The sequence below is a fragment of the Taudactylus pleione genome, unplaced genomic scaffold (genome assembly GCF_031769625.1).
Source record: "Taudactylus pleione unplaced genomic scaffold, aTauple2 ptg000638l, whole genome shotgun sequence".
In the NCBI taxonomy this organism is placed as follows: Eukaryota; Metazoa; Chordata; class Amphibia; order Anura; family Myobatrachidae; genus Taudactylus; species Taudactylus pleione.
The window spans coordinates 3,506,130-3,530,887 of record NW_028285040.1 but is presented as its reverse complement, the minus strand read 5'-3'; the positions used below and the strand labels follow the sequence as shown (position 1 = coordinate 3,530,887).

General features: G+C 43.6%; 1 protein-coding gene across 1 annotated transcript in view; it reads right to left on the bottom strand.

Moving 5' to 3' along the window:
• The window catches only part of LETM1 (leucine zipper and EF-hand containing transmembrane protein 1), a 48,849-nt gene extending 28,984 nt beyond the window's left edge, over window positions 1–19,865 (bottom strand). Inside the window, exons 1-4 of the mRNA XM_088454970.1 lie at window positions 19,627–19,865; window positions 9,788–9,845; window positions 6,299–6,761; window positions 305–448 (exon numbers count right to left, since the gene is read on the bottom strand). Coding sequence (XP_088311096.1) covers window positions 305–448; window positions 6,299–6,761; window positions 9,788–9,845; window positions 19,627–19,702 — 741 coding nt within the window. The 5' untranslated portion in view covers window positions 19,703–19,865. The remainder of the gene's footprint in view (window positions 1–304; window positions 449–6,298; window positions 6,762–9,787; window positions 9,846–19,626) is intronic.
• Between the last annotated feature and the right edge of the window lie 4,893 nt (window positions 19,866–24,758).

Sequence of the window (24,758 nt, the reverse complement as noted above, 5' to 3'; positions counted from 1 at the left end):
TGATCGCGCCCATAGAGGTCAGGTTTAGCCGCGTAAAGCAGCTAAACCCGACCAAAGTGCTGGGCGCGATCGCGAAAAGTGATGTTTGGGCGCCCAAACATGTCACTTTTCGCACATTTCAGCTCTCATCCCCCAGGGTCTGCGAGCTGAAATGTAGCGCTTGGCAGCTGATCGCGCCCGACAGGAGCAAGAATAGAATAGCTCCATCGGGCGCGATAGGGGATGAAAAGAATTGAATTCCGCCCATAGATAGTACATGAAGACAAAGCCATGCGGAAGGAACAGTCACTCAGATCTCAGTCACCTTCTTGGAAGTGGTCTCAAACGTGGAGGGCAGCATATTTGGAAACAGCTTCAATGCAACTGGGAGGAGGAACTCCATGAACGGTACAATAATGAAGACAAGGAAGGGGACCAGCCGAAAGACGTCCGCACATATCCTCAGGAACTGCAAGAGACAGGCATGGTCAAACAAGGAGTACGGGTTACTACTATTGTTCTGGGGGAGAGTGAATATTTCAGTTGTAACCTGCCTAAAAGACATTATTATTAGTGGTTGGGTACGGGATGCCGACGCCATACATCCCGACAGGGTTAGTATACAGACACCTGTCTATAGGTATCCTAACTCTACCACTTCCCACAGCTCAAACCTAATCCTCCCCACCCAGTGCCTAAACCTAACCACCCCACCCCCTAATGTCTATCCCTAACCCTCCCCCTGTCCCCACTACTTCCAGGCGGGATGCCGGAGCTGGGATTCTGACCACTGGCATTCCACCCGAAGGGAATTAAACTACATCCCCTTATTAGTTAGAACCTGAGAGATCAGTGGCCTTGTGCATTCAGCAGACGTTCCTGGGCTAACAAAGCCAAAATTTTCTACCAGTGTTTATAAGATAACTGTGATTTTACTATTACACTAATTAAATTGCATAATGTGATTTTCTGCTAAATGGACGATGGCATCCCATAATTATTTTCCCCAGGTTTACCTTAAAGAAGCCAGTGCTGCTTTATCACTGCGCGTGATAACGGCCTATAAGAGATTACATACTGTGCAGTACCCCACAATATAAACACCTACATCCTTCTACTTAGGTCTACATTTATGCCATAACCAAGCAGGAGGTGCTGAGAGCAAACATCTCTTGTTCTCACTTACAGAAGCTGCAAGATCCTATAGCAGTGCCTAATAGAAGGCGGCAAAGCCACCCGGGAGGGCATTAGGTCTGTACAGACCGGCGTAATGATTACCTGTAATCTAATCTAGTCAACAGAAGTCTTGTGCTCTGTATTGCTGACAGCAGGTACAGAGCATTGATTGGCATACTACCATCCTTACGCCAGAGTAATGTGTGTGGCTGGAAAATACATGAGAGAGTTATAGAAAGTGTGACACTTATTCAGGGTTACTTTATACAAGGGGGGTGGGAGCCCTTAGCTCAGGGAAACCTGTGTCACTTGTACAACATAATGCAGGTTTATCCTTTCTATAAGGACGTGCACTAACCCAGGCAGGGACACCTACAGAGCAGCTGATACTGTACACTGATTACACAATGCTGCCCCAGAGAGAAACACATTTATACCAACATGACTGATGGTCATTGTGACGGGGCGCTCTGGAGAGGTCTCTCTATGCAGTATATGGAAATAAAAGAACAGGAACAAAGCCTGACGTGATGGGCTGTAGGGGCCGGTAGAAGGAGAGAGAACGCTGGTGTTCACAGTATGTTTAACTTAACTAGGGGGACAGTGACAATGTACAAAACAACAAAAGAATGGTGACAGTGCGGTAGATAAGGTGACGCAGTAAAGTTATTGCAATAAACTAAGGGATAAAACACAAAGCAGTTTCCGGTACGATAAAACAAAAGAAAAAACGATGCTAAGCCCCGCCTCCTGCGGCACCACAAATCCTCCCCCTTCTCTATATTCCCTACAACATGTACACACACATACACACTAGGGTTAATTAACCTAGCAGTATATTTTTGGAGTGTGGGAAACTGGAGTACCCGGAGGAAACCAACGCAAGCACAGGGAGAATATACAAACTCCACACAGTTAGGGCCGAAGTGGGAATCAAACCCATGACCTCAGCGCTGTGCGATGGTAACGCTAACCATTACACCATCTGTGCTGCCCAAGATATGCCAGCTTACTTTAGCTAAGCTTTGCAAACACAAACCTGGCCCTTGCTGCACAATGTGATAGATAAGGCCTTGAAAACGCAGGTAAATGCTCGTTACCCCATGCCGGAGAGGAGAGACACTGCTTGGCGCACATTAACAGCTCCTTATTACACACAGGTTACAGATGTGAAATGAAGTGATGCAGAGCCCTAGACCAGGAATGTCAAACTGAAAGGAAACAGGGCCAGCACCGAGTTATTACATTGGAGGCCATCAATTTACAGCGCCATGGAAGATAGCAGTGACCACTGGCTGATACACCAATGTAGACCGGGGGCTGATTCAGAGCCACACACAAAGCACCGACCTCCACAGCGCATGGCGTTCTCGAAAAATAGCCGAGTACTTACGTCTGTATTCGGAGTCGGTCACAGCTAGCCGACAGCACTGCGCCTATACAGCCATCATCACTAACTGCACGGATGTACCCCAGCACTGTCCTGGATGCAAAGCTCCACCTGACACTGCGGGATGTTTGCGTACGCTTACCTCTGAATTGTGCATACAGCTACACTGGTAACCATACGTGCAAAGACTAATACAGGGCCAGTAACTAGCTGGCTGATTTCAGTCTTTGAATGTGAACTCCAAATCTTTCCAAGGGATGGCGGCGCCTGCTCCAGCCGTCATGTGGTGGGGCTCGCAACCTCGTGTCCTTTACGTTACACCACCGCAAGCAGCAGAGTTCCCAGGGATAAATGTGCGGCTAGGATTGTAGATGAAGCAACAATTCTAATTCTTGGGGTTTGTCATACAGCTTTGGTCACACTGGAGATGGGGGGGATGCAGTTTTAGGCGATGTGCCTCATGCCCGACTGCGGGTAGTTAATCTGCGAATCCTGATGCTGGCAAGCGCAATGTGCCGTTCCGTAACAGAACATCTCATACAGTTAAATTCCCCCCAACTAATAGGACAGCATTCACTTTGCACACAAAGCACAGCTGGAAGATAGAGAGTATTACTATATCGGTGCTAGACATTTTTGTCTCAGCACAATGGGGACATCAGGGCTCTTAGAATGACCAAATTGATAGAACTGGTGCAATGAACAATATTTTAACATACATACAAGAGTAAATAATGCCCCCTAACTATTATGCTAATTATGTGCTGTCCTGTGCCAAGAGTTCTATGCCCACCATACATAATCTTTTACCCAGGGATTAGAATTTATCTGTTCAAAACAGCCCCAAATATATACTATACGCCCTGTACCCATGCACACAGACATAACAGTCCCTGCTCCTGACCGTCTCCTGTGACAGTATATGTGTTCTCTAGACTGTCAGGGATCAGATCAATTCTGTCCATTGGAAATCCACCATTTAAAAAAAAATGGGAATCGGTATGATTTACCACCTGGACCCCTGGCCGGCGGTTCAAATCCCGACAGTGGCTGCCTGAACAGGCTGAAAATCCCCATCGTCCCAGGTAAGTACTTACTAACCTAATTCTACCCCATAACCCTCCCTTAGGGGTGCCTAACCCTAACCATCCCCCCCCCAGTGCCCAACCCTAATCCCCCCCTCTAAGTGCCTAACCCCTTCCCCATCGCCTAAACCTAAATCCCCCGGGGGGTGCCTATCCCTAAGTCCCCCCGGGGGTGCCTAACCCTAAAACCCCCTTCCCCTAGCCTAACCCTAACCTCCCGGTGGGGTGCACAACCCTAAATCCCCCCCGGGAGCCCTAAACCTAGCCCTCCACCCCCACCCCGCAGCTGTCCACAGCGGACCCCGGCATTACTTCGATCGGGATGCCGGGCGCCAGTCTCCCGGCGTCGGTAAGATGACAGGCGTCTAGACCCTCGCCAGGATTAAGCAGTCGGGAAGCCGGCCGTCGGGATTAGGTCCACCTGCCTCCCGATTGCATAGCAAAAAATGACAGCAGAGCATTTTCAATTTCTAACGTTCAGCTTCTACAGATGTGTTCTCATACATCTAGCTTCCTTGATCGCGCTAAGCAGCCCTTCTAGTCGCGCCATGACGTGGCTCGGTAGTGCCGAGGGTCTGCGGGTGTATCTGCATGCGAAATGCTACGTTACAGTGTTAGTCGCTGACACTAACTTAGCGTTTCACATGCAGACACACCCACAGTCACACACAGAACATAGGCATGCTGCATATCATTTTAATCAGCAGAAGCTGCTTGTGCTAACCATTTGCATCACTGTGCGGTTAATACGCATTTAGAGGTAAAAAGACGCACCAAAACACACTCAATCGCTACCAAGTCTCACGGAGTTCCCACGATGTGTAGTGTGACTTATAGCGCACAGAGGATAGATGTGGACACATCTGTATTTATCAACCAGTAACATTGATTTCAGGATAGGAGACTGAATGCTAGCACTGTGCCAATGGTGATGGTGGGGCAGGTCGGATACAGTCTGCGGGGGCTTCACTTGGACAGCATTGAGCTGTACGTTACATGGAGGGCATTTTGTTAAATCCACTACAATACCAACAATAATTTTAGATAAAAAAAAATTATAGAAAAAAAAAAAAAAAAAAAAGGCACAAGGAACACTGCTAGAAGATCTATCTACAAACACTGCAAAATATAGCATAAGTGATATAAAGATGAAGACAGGGTGAATGACCACATTACCAGTCTGTGACATGCCTGTCCTACAGTAACATGTACATTATGTCCCACATCAGTGTCTAGCAGTCAGTCCTGCTAATTGCTAAAAATATTTGAGCAGCACAGGCAAGAGTTCCACTTCCGTCTGTTTGGGGACATGTCAGCTGGGTTGCTGATAACCCAATGCTACGTAACTGCAGGTACCCACAGTATACAAGCAACATCTGACTTCAGAAATCGCACAAACTATCCTTTCATATAAAGATTCGTAAGCACCAGGGCAGATTCAATCATTGCCGAGCTCTGCACTGTGTGATCACGGGTTACATTACGCGCACTTCTCGGGATACCGTAATGAAGGGCGCGTGTTCCCGATACCGTGCAATGCAGTTAGAAATGTTAAGTTGCAGGCATTGTAACCAGGTCGCACAATTGCATTTCAAGAAAAAGTTTTAAAGAATAATTGGTTTTAAAACACTGGGAAAAAAAAACTTCCATCTACACGTTCAAAAACCCATTCCTCATCAATACAACAGCTTAGCATACTGTACATGTCTTCACACCAATGTATCTGCTTTTTAGAAAATATTCAATGTCCATATTTTTCCATGTTAATGTAATGTAGATTTCTTATTGAATAGCAAAAAAAGTCACTTATTCAGGAATTCTCACAGCAAAAACTACTCTGATAACCAAATCACTTTTTCGGGAAAGGGGCACGGGAAAACTTGTGCTGTCTGCACCAACGTAACTTGCTGATATTTGAGCAGTGGGGCATCGTGGGGAATCCCAGCAGCACATCACGTAGAACTCAATTCCCCACTAAAGAGTTTTGTTTTATTATTATATTATAATGGATTCTCCTCAATGGACATGCCAGGATACACTAAAAAAACAAGAGCTTCATCGTGAAGATCAAAGACCGCTCAAAACAAATCCTATAATAAGGTTATTGAAAAGCTGCAACCAGGTGACGGAAATTAGTAACTATGTAATAAGCCAATGCTAGGACCACAGTGGCTATTAGACAGCCTTTCTTCTAATATCAATGAAAGTCTGGATGAGACAGGTGCAATGACAAGGAGAAAGGAGACGGGGAGAACAATTAGGGGACACTGGCCAGTATGGGCAACATGTCAGAAGCCTAAACATTTATGAAATGCTTAGAGACCGTTACTAAACTGCTGGCTCCTAAAACACGGATCTGGCTCCTTCTACCTTAATATGATCAGTTCTACTGTAAAGGGGAAATCCTGAAAAGGGGAAATCCTGCTGTGAACCCTTAATAGAGCGGTTCTAGTAGTCTTTCCGCTAATGCCTTGATAAGACACCACCGTGGAGTCTTACGGCGTTGTGCCCTTAACCAAGTTCACTGCTACAATATAAAGTTCATCACTTGGGACTTTCTAAATGGTCTTTGCATCAGTCCATAGATTTTTGTTCCATTCCAATCCGATTTACAAATACAGGGGAACTGTCCAATGCTTTAGCTACTGTGTATACGGTTTTCCCTTACCTGTCTCCTTTCCCTTCGTGATAAGGCGGCCCCATTGAGAATTCGCCACAACATCCTGGCTCCTATTACGGTATCAGTCCAGAGAAGACGGAAGCCATGGTAGTAGTGCTTTAACTCGTCCATGACCCGCTGCCTTATAGACTTCTTTACAGTCTCCACTTCTGTATTAGGGCTATAAACAGGGCCGCCCTCTTCAAGCTTCTTATTTTTGTCCTTCAAAGATTTCAGTGACTTTTCTACCACAGAGTCATCGTAACGGGGGCTGGTAGAGTGCAATCCCCTGACTGACAGGTACTGGGCTCCCAGGTCGCCACAGCCGGCCAAGCTCCTCCATGTTGGCGATGAATTGTGGACTTTAAAATAGGCTCTTTCAGGTCTGTTAGTCCATGAAAACCTGTTACTCCCGTCTCTTAGTGAAATGTAAACAGGATGGGCAGCAGTGCAACTCCGAAAATGCGAACTTCTATTTAGAAAACAAACAAGAAATAATTTAGGAAAATAAAAAGAATGAACAAAAGAACAATATGTGGCATAGCTTATACACACACACATATATATATATATATATATATATATATATATATATATATATACATATACACACACACACACAGTCAGGTCCATAAATATTGGGACATTGACAGAATTTTCATATTTTGTCCTCTATTCACCACCACAATGGCTTTGAAATAAAACAAGCAAGATGTGATTTAACTGCAGACTTTCAGATTTAATTTGAGGGTAATTACATCCAAATCAGGTGAACGGTGTAGGAATTACAACGGTTTCTATATGTGCCTCCCACTTTTTAAGGGGCCAAAAGTAATGGGACAAACTAAACAATCCTAAATCTAACTTTCACTTTTTAATACTTTGTTGCAAATCCTTTGCAGGCAATTACAGCCTGAAGTCTGGAACGCATAGACATCACCAGACGCTGGGTTTCATCCCTGGTGATGCTCTGCCAGGCCTCTACTGCAAATGTCTTCAGTTCCTGCTTGTTCTTGGGGTATTTTCCCTTCATCAAGTGAAATGCATGCTCAATCGGATTCAGGTCGGGATTGACTTGGCCATTGCATAACATTCCACATTTTAGCCTTAAAAAACTCTTTGGTTGCTTTTGCAGTATACTTCGGGTCATTGTCCATCTGCACTGTGAAGCGCCGTCCAATGAGTTCTGAAGCATTTGACTGAATATGAGCATATAATATTGCCCGAAACACTTCAGAATTCATTCTGCTGCTTTTGTCAGCAGTCACATCATCAATAAATACAAGGGAACCAGTTCCATTGGCAGCCATACATGCCCACGCCATGACACTACCAGCACAATGCTTCAATGATGAGGTGGTATGTTTTGGATCATGAGCAGTTCCTTTCCTTCTCCATACTCTTCTCTTCCCATCACTCTGGTACAAGTTGATCTTTGTCTCATCTGTCCATAGGATGTTGTTCCAGAACTGTAATGGCTTTCGTAGATGTTGTTTGGCAAACTCTAATCTGATCTTCCTGTTTTTGTGGCTCACCAATGGTTTACATCTTGTGGTGAACCCTCTATATTCACTCTTGTGAAGTCTTCTCTTGATTGTTGACTTTGACACATATACATCTACCTCCTGGAGAGTGTTCTTGATTTGGCCAACTGTGGTGAAGGGGTTTTTCTTCACCAGGGAAATAATTTTTCTGTCATCCACCACAGTTGTTTTCCGTGGTCTTCCGGGTCTTTTGGTGTTGCTGAGCTCTCCGGTGTGTTCTTTCTTTGTAAGAATGTTCCAAACAGTTGATTTGGCCACACCTAATGTTTTTTGCAATCTCTCTGATGGGTTTGTTTTGATTTTTCAGCCTAATGATGGCTTGCTTCACTGATAGTGACAGCTCTTTGGATCTCATATTGATTCCAAATGCAAATGCCACACCTAGAATCAACTCCAGACCTTTTACCTGCTTAATTGATAATGAAATAACGAGGGAATAGCCCACACCTGTCCATGAAATTGCTTTTGAGTTAATAGTCCCATTACTTTTGGCCCCTTAAAAAGTGGGAGGCACATATTGAAACCATTGTAATTCATACACCGTTCACCCAATTTGGATGCAATTACCCTCAAATTAAATCTGAAAGTCTGCAGTTAAAGCACATCTTGTTTGTTTCATTTCAAAACCATTGTGGTGGTGAATAGAGGCCAAAATCTGAAAATTCTGTCAATGTCCCAATATTTATGGACCTGACTGTATATAATAACTATATATATATATATATATATATATATATATATATATATATAACTATATATATATATATATATATATATATATATATATATATACATACTTTTTTGATGTATGCCTTGAGAAAAAAGCCTGAGGGCTTTGAAACGTTGGCTATTCATTGTTGGATGATTTAATACAAGACTTTTCTACGTATATCAGACTTGGAGTGCCGCAGTTTTTTGTCCATGTAATCATTTTCTTACGGAAGGCAACCAAGCATACTACTTGCAGCTTGTTTCCAGTTAAATAGCGGTGTGTCAGACATTGCTTACGCATTTCAAAACCCTGTTACTGTAAAATAAAAGACACAGCAGGGGCCACTTGAATAGGTACAGGGAATCCTCCATCATGTTTTATTCCAGTATTCTCCACCTGCGTTACCCTGTACAAATCTAACTACATCCTTATCTCCAAAATACAGGTTACTGCACTGGTGATGGGGAAAAAAAATAGAACATTGAAAACAAAATCAGATCACTTTTTAAGCACTTTGGAGGACAATACCACTCTGGTGCACAGCCGTACGTCACAGCGGCATAGTGCCATTACGGTAATCAGTCTAACCTCACTTTCCTGCGCATCACTATGGGAATATACATGGCTGTGGAATGCCTTCATGACCACTCTGGAGGCAGTGCGGAGATTGAATTGCCCTCTTGGGAGTGTATTTAGGTGATTTAGGGGGTATATGGTAAACATGATTTATCCCCCCCTCCCTAACCCTCCCTCCCTGGTGCCTGAATGTAACCTCCCCCCTAGTGCATAACCCTAACCATCCCCCCCCCCCACTACTTACCCCTCAGCATTCCAGGGTAAGCGTGGGCACCCAGACCCCCGGGATGCCGAGCGCATACCAATTAATCATACGGAGGAACGTTATATACAAATGGAGAATTAAATTCTTTTCACCCCCGGGGGCACACATTTCTTCTCGCAGCCCCCTCCCGAGCAGGCAAACAGAAATGTGTGATAAGTCGGCAGTATGGGCGCCCAAAACAGGACTTCAGACGGACATAGTAGTTTTATGCAGCTAAAACCTGCCTATTTGTGCAGGACAGGCATGGGCGCCCAAAAACAATTCAATGTCGCAGACCAATCTCCCATCTCTAGACAGGAGTTAGGGTGCAATAAAGCAAATTGAATTCCCCCCAGAGTGTCACATGTTCACACAAATTAAAACATTTTTTTTATGAGCAACTGATCACTAAATATTAATACCTGTGATTCACCAACCGTAGAGAAGAGCAGCCAAGACAGACACGTTCCTTAAAAAGACCTGTATAGAGAATCAAGAAGGGAATGATCTGTTAAAACTTTTGATTACTACATTTTATTTATAGGGCGCCACAAGTGGTCCGCAGTGCCGTACATATGGTAACAGTGGAACAGTACAGGGTACACATTACAATACAGTAACCGAAACAAAAAAACAGAGCACAAGTAACAATTAGCACCACAATTCTCAGTACACAATACAGCTGGGAAGGTGAAGAGAAGAGGGCTGTGAGACCAGGAGGGAGGAGGAGGGGGGAATGTATCAAATATTCTAAAGAGTGGAGAATGTGCAGATGATTGGTTGCTATGGACAACTTCTCCACTCTTTAAAAGTGTTGATACATTTTCCCCCCAGCCTCCGATATCACAGATGCAGACACTAATGGAGAACTGATCATCATACTATCCCCACCGGGATCAGTGCACGGACATGCACCCAGGCCAATAACTAATGCCTTGTATATTTGGCTGCAGAAGCCTTGGCTCAGGCCGCAACAAAGTCCCGAGTGATCTTCTATTTTTCCACTGTCATGTAATTATAAATAGCAGCATCAACAATATAGTAACTTTGTGAGAGGTTAGAAGCAGATTTCTCATATTGCTTTGGAGAAGCCCTTTCAGAATATGCATGAAAATAATGGTGTCTGACTATATTGATGGGATTGTGGGGGGGGGGGGGGGGGGGGGGGCTGATGTAGGGCTTCCAATGTAGCAGTGTATAGAATAATAGGGGTTTATTTATTAGTATAGTCCCTGCAGAAAATCATACGGGACCCACACACTTTATTTATCAGGTCATTTTAAGAAAAGCCTAATGCAGGAGATATCAGATCATGTCTGTGTTGGCTAGACTATCGCTGTGTGGACTGTGGTCTGGGCTAAATTATCAAGCTCGAAAAGCTCAGCTCCAATAGCCAGTGCCAGATTCAGGTGAATTTAGCCGCTGAAGCCCATAGGCTACAGTTTCTCCAAAAGCTGCCATGGCTGCCTGGATAGTAGTTACAGGAGGAATCACATCCTTAATAAATGTCTGGATTAAAGAGAACATCTATAAGTTACTATTTCAATAGCACTACATAAGGCAAGATCAATTGTTTCGTCGCGGCCCCGTCTAAAGTTACGAGACCCCCCCCCCCCCCCCCCCCAATAGCCCTAATTTGGTCGGATTTCTGCTTGCACCTCAGGAGGCAAGGAGCTGGATTCCGTGATGGGTACCGCTGGCACAAACAATTGAATAGCTCCTGCCACTTTAGACGGGAGCTACAGGTGCCCAAACGCAATTGAATTCTCCACATGGAAGCAAATTTATGCAGCATGTGTAACAATATGTCAGTTATGTGCTGAAAAGAAAATTAAAAAGGTTATTTGCTGCGTATTTGCTAGAAACGTCCCAAAACACAACCTTAAAGAGATCACAAACTTGATATCTAAGAGAATATTTACTAAAGAGTTATTAGAAGTAGAGATGTTGCCCATAGCAACCAGATTCTACTCAACATTTAAGTAGCACCTTCTAGAAGATAATAGCTAGAATGTGATCGGTTGCTATGGGCAACAGCTCCAATTCTTATAACTCTCACTTTAGTAAATATACCCTTTAGGATTAAGGAGATTATTCCAGTAACTTAAAAAATTGTCCTACTGCCAGCACTTATTCAAGCATCAAAAGATACATATTAAGTGTTAATTACTGGAAAGACCCGCACCACCCAGTCGTTTCCATGGATGCCCAACGCATTTGGACAATTTACAAAATGGAATTGATGATCAGAATACTTCTGGCCTGCTTCATAAAACCCGGGCACCCCGGGGCTACGTTCCACAATCAGGCTTTGTCCAGTTAGTGTCATCTTAGAATGTAAGCTCCTATGAGCAGGGCCCTCTACCCTCTTGTGCTTCTCCTTACTCTACCTTCATCTACGTCTTACTCTCTACCAGGGCACCTAACACTTGGTTGCTTTGCATTGTTGCTTATCTGGGTATTATGGTCGCGAACGTAGCAATGCATATTATCCATGTCCTGTATTGTATTGTACTGTAAGTCAATCTGTTTATGTACTTTGTAAGGCGCTGCAGAACACTTGTGGCGCCATATAAACGCTACTAATAATAATAATCTCATGCCTAAAGGCTCATACACACAATGATATAGCTCATGGAGAATATAGTTACGCGTTTCCCCTGCACGGCCGGACTAAATGTTCTTAACGACATTGAGCATACACACTGAACGATATTGGTAAAGATATTGCTCAGTGACGGCACCCTCCCTCATCCCCGAACCTAACGATATTGTCAGGTTATCCTGCAAGTACGGGCGATGAAAGACATTATTAAAGATCCGAGGGAGCGCGCATCATTACAGATATCTTGCAAACACACTGGACGATATTGAACGCGATGAACGATAACGATATCGTTCAATTGATCGTCTAGTGTGTACGCGGCTTTAGGAACACATTTCAATCCATCTCTAACCTTAAATGCCTTTATTTTCTCCCCCACCTAAATGGATTCCCTTTCCTTCCATCTCCGCCCCCTCCCCCCACCTCCCTTTACACATTATAGGGGTCATTCAGACCCGGTCGTTAGCGCCGATGCGCTGGGACCGGGTCGATGGCACCCCACAGCGCCAGCGCCGTTGTGCGCATGCGTGAGACCCGCTACGACAGACACCGCCGGTCGTAGCAGGTCTCGATCCAAAGGGGGCGAGCTGTCGATGTTGATTGAGCCAGAAGCTCTCCGGGGCTTACGACAAGGGAGACCCTACCCTAGGGTCTCGTCGTAAGCCCCGATGGTCGCGATGGTCTCTGACCATCGCGACCATCACCGGAGCAGTCGTTAGAGCTGTGGGTGTTAACCCACAGCCTAATGACTGCAACAGAGGCGGCCGGTCAGGATGCAAGTGGCCGACCAGTTTCTGAGCAACCGCTTGCATCCTCCGACCGCCTCTGAATGAGGCCCCATATGTGGTCTGTGCACATGAAAAGAGCCCCTGACAGAAAGGACACCACAAAGACTTACTGTAGACTAACCATGATGATGCCATTAGTGGAAACATGGCTGCTGCATGCATAGAGCAACAATCCCATCTTTTCTTTTCCTTCAAATGGCAATTGAGGTATCCTTTAACATGCATCTGATAGCTATAGTCCTCAGCTATACCCCTGGAGATCATTATCTCATTTCCAGTGCTATAGTAATGCAAACAAAGGCTGACAAAGGCTCTCAGGAGGTTATGTGATGGCAGATGGGTGGAGGAGGTGATGACTGAGCACAGAGCAGATAACACACTGGCCCAAGTGCAATAGTCTGCGAGTTGCATGCCTTGGCGTGACTTCAGCCATTTAGCGGAAACAATGGTAATTGTAGATTATTGCTGCTTAAATGACCAAAATCGTGGCGGTACCTGTAACTGGCAGGCTATAACATTTGGACTATTGTCTGGCTGTCAGACAGAGATGGCTACACAGTATGTTATAATGATAAGAGAACTCAGAAGGGTGTGCCAAAGCCTCTCTGCTCACATCATCATGTCCCATGTGACAGCGTTACATTGGTAGCACATGGCACTGAAAAAAAAAAAAAAAACTGACGATTTCTCATTCATCGGATTCTGAAGACAGGAACCAAAAGAAAACAATTGCTAAACTGTTTATTATAGCATCCCACAGTAACTTATGTCCCAGGACTGACGCTGTCCTGAGCTCCTCCGTATATGTAGTGCGGCGCCTGTAAAAGTGGCTTGTTTTCAGTTAATAAATGGGCGGTCACCTCCCTGTAGCGCCCTGTTAAAGTGTACAAAGCTTCACTAAAGAGATAATGCTCGTTTTATCAGCACAGAACCGACCAATAACCAGTTTCCACTGGAAGGGAAATTCCACAAGCAGGCTAGGTAGAACGGGAACAAGTGCTAAGGCTTCTACCAAGGCTTCTCTGCGTCTTGCAAAACTGAACACGTGCACGAACCGGCCTCTGACATCACATGCACTGTAGTAATCCTGGTTATTCATCATGCTGCCGTTTCACATAAAACAGCCAAAAACAAGCAGATAATTAAAAACCTCAGCAAACCATTCCCGTGCAAAATGCCCAGCAGCTCAGAGTTTAGGATTTAAAGATCACTGCTGTTTTCATTCCCCTTCAAGTTTAAAATATATATATATATATATATATATATATATATATCTGGACAGCACATACAGTTATTCTTCAGGGATTGCTAGCTGAAATTAATAGAAATGATCTTCCCTGATGCTATTGATATCTGCACAAGAACTGTAACATGTAGCAAAAACAAATCGGTCTTTATTTTTGATTAAAGATGTTTAGAAATAAATCATTTGGTGTTAATTTTACTTTTAAGATTCATACATATATTTTAGCATTTGCTCTACTTCAGTGGTTCTCAAACTTGGTCCTCAGGACCCCACACAGTTCACATTTTGCAGGTCACCCAGCAGGTGCACAGGTGTAGTCATTAATGGAAAACATGCACTGTTTGGGGTCCTGAGGACTGAGTTTGAGAACCTGTGCTCTACTTAACTAAAAAGGAGGAGAGCTCAATATTCTGGAAATTATCTAAGCTAGATCAAGCATTATTAAATCTGGATCGTGGACCTATGCATAAGATAATATATATTAATACTTTAAAGTGTGGCTTTCGTCTGCACAGAGAGGAGGCTGACATTTTTTTGTAGACTGATAGGTTTCATCACCGTGCAGCCACTAAGAATAGCAAGTACGCTTTATATACACTACTAGTAAATAAAGATTCAGTGTTAACATTTTATTTTTTTTAAAGTAATCAGACTGTTTTATTCCAAGTACGAAACAATATGTTCACACCGTGCGGTGAGTCATTTACTGAAGGTCACATGGAACCCTGTCCGTGCCAGCTCTGTTCTGGCTGTGATATAACCCAGACACAGAGAGATTGCGTGTGTAGTGTCCTACCAGGGCATCACCCTACCCAGAGGTAGTGTTATGTAATTATAATGTATTACCTGTCCAGGTAGCTCCGCCATGACATCATCACATTGGGTCATAAGGGAATTCAAACACAAAAGAGTAGGCTGTCCGCTTTAAAGTTTGGATCTGATTTGCTGCCACTAGATAGTGATGTCTGCCAATGTCACCGTTTATGGTTATTAGGCTGTTTTTAAATACAGTTCTGCAAACAGACGGGATTACAATACTTCTATATAACAAAAAAAAAAAAAAAATGTGAGTTACTGGTTAAAAGGACTACTAGCAACTCACCAGTGTTCAACCAGACTCTCTCCTAGGGGGAAATCTATTGAAGTGAGAGTTTTTAGAAGTGGAGATGTTGCCCATAGCAACCAGATTCTAGCTATTATCTAATAGACGCTGCTAGATAAATGTTAAGTAGAATCTGATTGGTCGCTATGGGCAACATCACCACTTCTAAATACTCTCACTTTAGTAAATATATCCCTTATAAACTCCCCTCATTAGCAAACAAGTGAAGGGATCCAAGTAAATGCTACACTCCTTCACCTGCCATCTCCTTGCAGCCCTGCGTGACATTACCAGTACTGAGCAATACAGTTTCTTAAACCAGTACAACTCTGGGCAAAAACATCCCCTAGCTAAGCCAACCTTCACTTCACCTCACCCCCCCCCCCAAAAAAAAATTATGATTACTATATGTGTCCCCAAATTACTGTATGTGTCCCCATGTGATTAAACCATTCAGCAATAACGCAGACAGGCAGAATGTGCAAGGACTAATTCATACACAAATCCTCCAATATAGCTATATGCAAGATAAGCAAATGAAACACATGTATGTATGTATGTATGTATTTGCGATTATTATTAGTAGCTCCTTATAGAAGTCAACTTGTATTTTAGTTCTATAATAGGTAGTTTAATCCAGAACAAGGTGCATAATAGAAGATTAGAAGAATCTTGGTCGATGGCCGGTAATACAATGTAGGCTCTTCTCCATGTGTCAAAGCTGGATGAGTTAAACTGTATTTAAAAATGTATTAGCAAAAACTAGTACATAGCCACAAGCCCAAGGAACACGTAAGGCGATCAGGCCGATTCCCTCAGGCCCCCTTTCCCACCACTTAAATTTGAGAAGACTCCGGAATTCTACCATGTTTTCCACGTATAAGATTAACTAACTACGATAGAGAAGAGATTTATATTCTAGAAAGATATGTTTGGCAAATAGCTCCCTCCTTGTCCATTGGGTAAATCAGTCATACTGCTGAGAAACACCAGGAGATCTTGGATATTACACATATTAGATTAAGTAAAAAAACAGTTAAATAGACTATCCTCTTATTCCTTGTATAGTTGTCTGATGTATACAATTAGACTATTGACGACAGTGTTGAAGTGCTGAAGGACTGTCGGCACCCCTAATACTGAAACCCATAGAGGAGCGCAAGATTATGGGTGATGACGGGGTACATACCCTACCCATGATGAGCGCAACTGATTTTCGCGGAGATTTAAATACGGCCCATAATTTGGAATAGAACTAAGAAAATTCCAATGTTTTCTTTTTATTTTCCTACCATTATCAGTTTAGGAGTGAGTGCCAAGCTCACACTATATGGGGTTGGTAACAAAGGACAGTGACTCTGCTACAGGATTTAGGCAACATGGTAAACAGAGCTGCAACATGATAACTGAACGATGGCGCAGCTAAATGTAGCGTTATGTACTAAGCCGTAGCAAGGAATGTGCTAATTTCAAGTGAAAGAAGTGAGAAAACTATAGACTGAAAGGGACTAAGGAATACTAGGTGGCATAATGCCCAGCAGCAGTGGCTGGAATACATAACCAGAGTAAGTGGGATTCTCTGGAATATATAATCATTGTAGTATATTATTATGGAAATCAGTAAGCATATACCGTCCAACGAAATAACGTAGAAAGTAAATACGGTTAAACAAATAACGCAGTTGTCATATTGTTAGTGCTGTGTGTGTCTGGACGTTCCTATATGAATAGCTGCGTGTGATGTACTATAGTTCCATCCCGGGCTATTATGCTTGGATGTGATGAGTTGATAGTCTCAGGTGTGTAGTAGTCGTCTCTGGATGTTACCAGGTCTGTGGGTGTGAGGTGTAGTATGTGATGTGCTGATTATTCCAGGACAGGGAAGGGGGGTAGAAACGACTCATTACACCATTCACCAGTGAAGCTCCGTCGAAATGCTGTGCTACAATACCCACTGTCCTAGCGGGCGCTGTGCGGATGTGCGCGCGAATGGATAATCCTGGAATCCTGGGTCAGTGTGTGCAATATTGATGTATATGTGATGTCCAGAGTGTTCTAGATCTAGTGTGATGTACACATAGTTCTGTGAGAGAGGAAGGTATCATGTACGGATAGCCCCAGTACTGTGTGTGTGTGAGAGAGGAAGGTATCATGTACGGATAGCCCCAGTACTGTGTGTGTGTGAGAGAGGAAGGTATCATGTACGGATAGCCCCAGTACTGTGTGTGAGAGAGGAAGGTATCATGTACGGATAGCCCCAGTACTGTGTGTGTGAGAGAGGAAGGTATCATGTACGGATAGCCCCAGTACTGTGTGTGTGTGTGAGAGAGGAAGGTATCATGTACGGATAGCCCCAGTACTGTGTGTGAGAGAGGAAGGTATCATGTACGGATAGCCCCAGTACTGTGTGTGTGAGAGAGGAAGGTATCATGTACGGATAGCCCCAGTACTGTGTGTGTGAGAGAGGAAGGTATCATGTACGGATAGCCCCAGTACTGTGTGTGTGAGAGAGGAAGGTATCATGTACGGATAGCCCCAGTACTGTGTGTGTGAGAGAGGAAGGTATCATGTACGGATAGCCCCAGTACTGTGTGTGTGAGAGAGGAAGGTATCATGTACGGATAGCCCCAGTACTGTGTGAGAGAGAGGAAGGTTTCATGTACGGATAGCCCCGGTACTGTGTGTGTGCGTGTGCGTGTGTGTGAGAGGGGAAGGTATCATGTACGGATAGCCCCAGTACTGTGTGTGTGTGAGAGAGGGGGGGTGTGGACGGTATCATGGATGTACGGACAGCCTCAGGTCACTGTATGTATGCGATATGTGGATAGACTTTGCTCAATGTGTGCGATACATGAATGTGCCCACAAGTGAATGGACAGTTCCGGGTCACCACCCGCGGTGGTGCATGATTATTTATTACCAGTTATTTATTTATATAGCGCACACATATTCCTCTGTGCTTTACAGAGACTATTTGGCCCATCACATCAGTCCCTGCCCCAGAGGAGCTTACACTCTATATTCCCTACCACATGCACACACACATTTGTTGGGAACCAATTAACCTACCAGTATATTTTTGGAGTGTGGGAGGAATCCAGAGCACCCGGAGGAAACCCACGCAAGCACAGGGAGAATATACAAACTCCACACAGTTAGGGCCGGAGTGGGAATGAAATCCACAACCTCAGTGCTGTGAGGCAGTAATGCTAACCATTACACCATCTGTGCTGCTCTAGATGTATGGACTGTTCATGTATGTGCTGTATGGCTATATATGTGATGTATGGGATATATATGTGTCATATGGATAAATATGTGTTGTATGGGCAAGTCCTAGGTCACTGTATGGGATATATATGTGACGTATGTACAGTCCCAGGTCACTGTGGGGTCTATTTATCAAGCAGTGAAAAGTGTGGAGAATTGAACCAGTGGAGAAGTTGCCCATAGCAATCAATCAGCTCCTACCTATTATTTTATAACTGTACATGATGATATTTGAAAGCCGATTGGTTGCTATGGGCAACTTCTCCACTGGTTCAATTCTCCACACTTTTCACTGCTTGATAAATAGACCCCTGTGTGTGAAGTATGGATATATACGTGTTGTATGGTCAGTCCCAGGTCACTGTGTGATGTATGGATATATATGTGTTGTATGGGATATACATGATGTATGGACAGTCCCGGGTCACTGTGTGTGATGTATGGACAGTCCCAGGTCACTGTGTGTGATGTATGGGTATATATGTGACATATGGGTATATGTGTGATGTATGGGTATATATGTGAGGTATGGACAGTCCCAGGTCACTGTGTGTGATGTATGGGTATATATGTGATGTATGGACAGTCCCAGGTCAGTGTGTGTGATGTATGGACAGTCCCAGGTCACTGTATGGGTATATATGTGTTGTATGGACAGTCCCAGGTCACTGTATGTGATGTATGGGTATACATGTGATGTATGGACAGTCCCAGGTCACTGTATGTGATGTATGGACAGTCCCAGGTCACTGTATGGGTATTTATGGGATGTATGGACAGTCCCAGGTCACTGTATGGGTATTTATGGGATGTATGGACAGTCCCAGGTCACTGTATGGGTATATATGTGATGTATGGGCAGTCCCAGGTCACTGTATGGGTATATATGTGATGTATGGGCAGTCCCAGGTCACTGTATGTGATGTATGGGTATACATGTGATGTATGGACAGTCCCAGGTCACTGTATGTGATGTATGGACAGTCCCAGGTCACTGTATGGGTATTTATGGGATGTATGGACAGTCCCAGGTCACTGTATGGGTATTTATGGGATGTATGGACAGTCCCAGGTCACTGTATGGGTATATATGTGATGTATGGGCAGTCCCAGGTCAGTGTGTGTGACGTACGCGCCCCCCTAGGCCAGTGCCTGTGTGATGCCGGGCCAGCTGCAGGCCTGTACATGCACATCACTGCCCAGGTGTACAGATCTATACAGTAGAAGGAGCGGATAATGGGAGCTGTTACCTCCGTGTGTTGCGAGCGGGGTCCGCGCCGCCCAGGTGGGGCGCGTCAGGCAGCCTCTCACCAGTAGGGAAGCCATGTTGTGTGGACGGCAGAGGAGAGATCAGTCCCCGCGGTGGATGTTGGCTGGATGATGCTGCTGCTGTTCCATGTCCCCGGCTGCCAGTACTCTCCCCTCCTCCCCCACACTGCTACGCACACCCTACTGCCGGCGAGGGGGCGGGGACACGTGACGTAGGCGCAGATCACACACTACCTCTGCGTCCTTCCTGCTGATTAGCTGTAAGGAGTGTGATGTTCCATACGTCACAGCACCGGCTGCCATCTTGTTTGATGGCATATAGGCGGGTGACGCAAGGGCTTGCATTGTCGGTGTCCATCTTAGAGATGGGCAAAGAGCCGTGTGATGCAAGGCTTAGTAATGAGGTCAGCGGCCATCTTGGTTATGGGCAGAGGCAAGGTTGTGACTTTGCAGATCGTTTGCTACATCAGGGGGGCCATGGGTGGCCCAAGGATTTCCCCTTCGGACAGGATTTATAAAGCCAAATATTAAATGAAATAGCAGCCAACTACTATCTGTAATGGTTGCTATAGATATTCAGTGCAGCATTTGCAGATACTATACACACAGTGTATGGGTAGACTCGCAGTTTTCAACATGTGGCCCTCCAGCAGCTGTGGAACTGCACATCCCAGTATGTCCTGCCACAGTTTTGCTAAAACTGTGCACTGTGGCAGGGCATGCTGGGATGTGTAGTTCCACAGCAGCTGAAGGGCCACCATGTTGAATACCCCTGCTCTAAAGGGTCAATTCAATTAGGTGCGAGTTTGCTAAAGCAACTTTCATGAAATTCGCATACAACGTGTGAATGCAGATTCTCCAACATGACCCCTTCCACTCGGTACAAAAAGCTCTCTTCCTGGATGTCTCTGTTCCTGGATGTCTCTCTTAATTGATGATTGCAGCCACCTGTGGTGAAACACCTGCCTCATCTTTCAGCTAGCTCAGCACAGGTGTCTGCAATCATTAATCAGGTGGGAAGTCCAGGAGCAGAGCATTTTGTACCTGGTGGAAGGGGTCATGTTGGAAGGTAGGTGAATGTGTGCACCCGGGAAATGCGAGATTCAATTAGAATTACAGATTCGCATTGAGGATGCGTTCCTTTTATACAAAAAGTGACCTGGCAGAAGAGCATGAAAAAGTGGGGAAACCATCCTGGACCCCCCAAAATTGGCAACTGAGATAACAGGACCATATAGAAGACTATGACCGGTATTCAATATGGGAGCGAAAACATCGTTTTTGCGTTAATATCGCACCTATGACGTCATTATCGCAGGTTTTACTTTTACACCGTATTCAATTTCAAAGACTTCGCAGGTTTGAAAAGTCTTTGATAAAAAACGGGGATAACTTTTCACCACTGAATAGGTGTTGAAAAAAAGTGCAGAATTGGGGTTTAGGGGTGCAGGCTTAATAAAAATAGCCTGCACCCCTGGGAATGACATTTAAAAAAGAACTGTGTAAAAAAAAAAGGTAAAAAAAAAAATAATGTCACCCCAAAAAATGAATGTAAAAATTGGGGTGAAAAAAAAAAATGGCGAAAAATTGATTAACAATAGGGAAATAGGTTCAGGGCTATTCTGCAAGTATGCGGCAGGTGTTTTCTAGAATAGATTTATAGCGGCAGGTGCACAATTGCAGAATTTTTAAAAACTTACTTTAGGGACTTAAAAATATGCTAGTACCCATTTTCATGTACCCCAAATTTGATGGGACCACTTAAAAAAATGAAAAAAATAACCTAAGTGCTCTTCTGCAACACTTCTTCAATGTCGGGAAAAAAACACCTGTTGCGGCTATTTAAATCCCCGACTTTCATTTAAAGGCTAAAACGGGGGTACCCATAGTGATCCCCCATGTTTTTACAACTTTAGGGGGGTCCTACAATTTTTTTAAGGAAAAATTCGTAACTTTACGCAAATCCAACTTCGGAGGCTCCCGTTTTCGTTAATTTCATATTGAATATGGGGATAAGCGGGCGCGCGCCCGATACTTTAACACAGGTAAAAACTCTGATATGAAACGTAAACTTCGACATTGAAGTTTACGTTTCATATTGAATACCCCTATATTAGTGATAACTGAGATAACAGGACCATATAGAAGACTATTAGGGGAATTCAATATGGGAGCGAAAACCATCGTTTTTGCATGTTTTCGCACCTATGACGTCATTATCGCAGGTTTTGCTTTTACACTGTATTCAATTTCAAAGACTTTTCGCAGGTTCGAAAAGTCTGAAAAAAAACGGGGATAACTTTTCACCACTGAATAGGTGGCGAAAAAAGTGCAGAATTGGGGTTTCGGGGTGCAGGCTTAAAAAAAATAGCCTGCACCCCTGGGAATGACATTTAAAAGATAACTGTGTCAAAAAAAGTAAAAAAAAAAAATAGGGACACCCCAAAAAATTATTTAAAAAATTGGGGTGAAAAAAAAAATGGGAAAAAATTGTTTAACAATAGGGAAATAGGTTCAGGGCTATTCTGCAAGTATGCGGCAGGTGTTTTCTAGAATAGATTATTAGCGGCAGGTGCATAGTTGCAGAATTTTTAAAAACTTACTTTAGGGACATCAAAATATGCTAGTACCCATTTTCATGTACCCCAAATTTGATGGGACCACTTAAAAAAATGAAAAAAACAACCTAAGTGCTCTTCTGCAACACTTCTTCAATGTCGGGAAAAAAACACCTGCTGCGGCTATTTAAATCCCCGACTTTCATTTAAAGGCTAAAACGGGGGTACCCATAGTGATCCCCCATGTTTTTACAACTTTAGGGGGGTCCTACAATTTTTTTAAGGAAAAATTCGTAACTTTACGCAAATCCAACTTCGGAGGCTCCCGTTTTCGTTAATTTCATATTGAATATGGGGATAAGCGGGCGCGCGCCCGATACTTTAACACAGGTAAAAAATCTGATATGAAACGTAAACTTCGACATTGAAGTTTACGTTTCATATTGAATACCCCTATATTAGTGATAACTGAGATAACAGGACCATATAGAAGACTATTAGGGGAATTCAATATGGGAGCGAAAACATCGTTTTTGCATGTTTTCGCACCTATGACGTCATTATCGCAGGTTTTGCTTTTACACTGTATTCAATTTCAAAGACTTTTTGCAGGTTCGAAAAGTCTGAAAAAAAACGGGGATAACTTTTCACCACTGAATAGGTGGCGAAAAAAGTGCAGAATTGGGGTTTCGGGGTGCAGGCTTAAAAAAAATAGCCTGCACCCCTGGGAATGACATTTAAAAGATAACTGTGTCAAAAAAAGTAAAAACAAAAATAGGGACACCCCAAAAAATTATTTAAAAAATTGGGGTGAAAAAAAAAATGGGAAAAAATTGTTTAACAATAGGGAAATAGGTTCAGGGCTATTCTGCAAGTATGTGGCAGGTATTTTCTAGAATAGATTATTAGCGGCAGGTGCATAGTTGCAGAATTTTTAAAAACTTACTTTAGGGACATCAAAATATGCTAGTACCCATTTTCATGTACCCCAAATTTGATGGGACCACTTAAAAATATGAAAAAAACAACCTAAGTGCTCTTCTGCAACACTTCTTCAATGTCGGGAAAAAAACACCTGCTGCGGCTATTTAAATCCCCGACTTTCATTTAAAGGCTAAAACGGGGGTACCCATAGTGATCCCCCATGTTTTTACAACTTTAGGGGGGTCCTACAATTTTTTAAGGAAAATTTAGTAACTTTACGCAAATCCCACTTCACCAGGTCCCGTTTTCGTTAGTTTCATATTGAATACGGGGATAAGCGGGCGCGCGCCCGATACTTTATCCCAGTTTCATATTGAACTCCCCTCTTTTAGTGATAATTGAGATAACAGGACCAGGGGGGTATTCAATTTGAGGCAAAAGTCGTTATCAGCGATAATTTCGCCTATCAGCGTCATTTTCGCCTATTTCAATTATCCCCGTATTCAATTACATTGACTTTTTCGCCGGTGCGAAAAGTCAATGTAAATAAACGGGGATAATTTTTTGCCAGCCTTTAACTGGCGTAAAAAAGTGCAGAATTGGGGTTTAGGGGTGCAGGATTAAAAAAAATAGCCTGCACCCCTGCGAATACCCCCTAAAAATGATCTGTGTGAAAAAAAGTAAAAAAAAATCTTGACACCCCAAAAATATTTTTCAAATTTTGGGGTGAAAAAAACAAAACACTTCTAAAATAGATAAATTTAATCCAGACGGGGTCGTAAGTATGCAGCAGGTGTTTTCTTCAATGCGGGTGATAGCGGCAGGTGCATTTTTGCAGAATTTTAAAAAATAATTTTAGGGACTTAAAATATGCTTACCCCCATTTTCATGTACTCCAAATTTGATAGGAAGTTATTTTCCCCCCCCCCAAAAAAAGCTAAGTGCTATTCTTCACCCCTTCTTCATAGCCGCAAATATGCACCTGCCTCGGCTATTACAAACACCGACTTCCTTCAGCAGGCCAAAATGGGGGTACTCATAGTGATCCCCCATGTCTGGACATCTTTAGGGGGGTCCCAGGAACATTTCCCGAAAATTCCCGTTTTTTGGTGAAACTTACCTTTCCGCCAGCTCCCGTTTTTGCTGAATCCTAATTGAATACGGGAATAAAGCGGGCACGTGCCCGATACTTTATCCCCGGAAAACCTGCGACTTTTCGCTCCCATATTGAATAACCCCCTATGGGCCATATTCAAATGTCGGAATCGCCTATGACGTCATCTTCGCCTATTTCAATTATCCCCGTATTCAATTTCAAAGATTTTTCGCAGGTTCGGGGATAACTTTTCACCACTGAAATAGGTGGCGAAAAAAAGTGCAGAATTGGGGTTTAGGGGTGCAGGCTTAAAAAAAATAGTCTGCACCCCTGGGAATGTCATTTAAAAAAAAACTGTCCAAAAAAAAATCGGGACACCTCAAAAAAAGAACTTTTGGAGATAACAAAAAAATAATTAGGGAACACACTTCTAAAATAGCCAAATTAAATTCCAAGGGCTTCCCAAGTATGTGGCAGCTGTTTTTTTCATCGCGGGAGTAGCGGCAGGTTCATTTTTGCAGAATTTTAAAATATA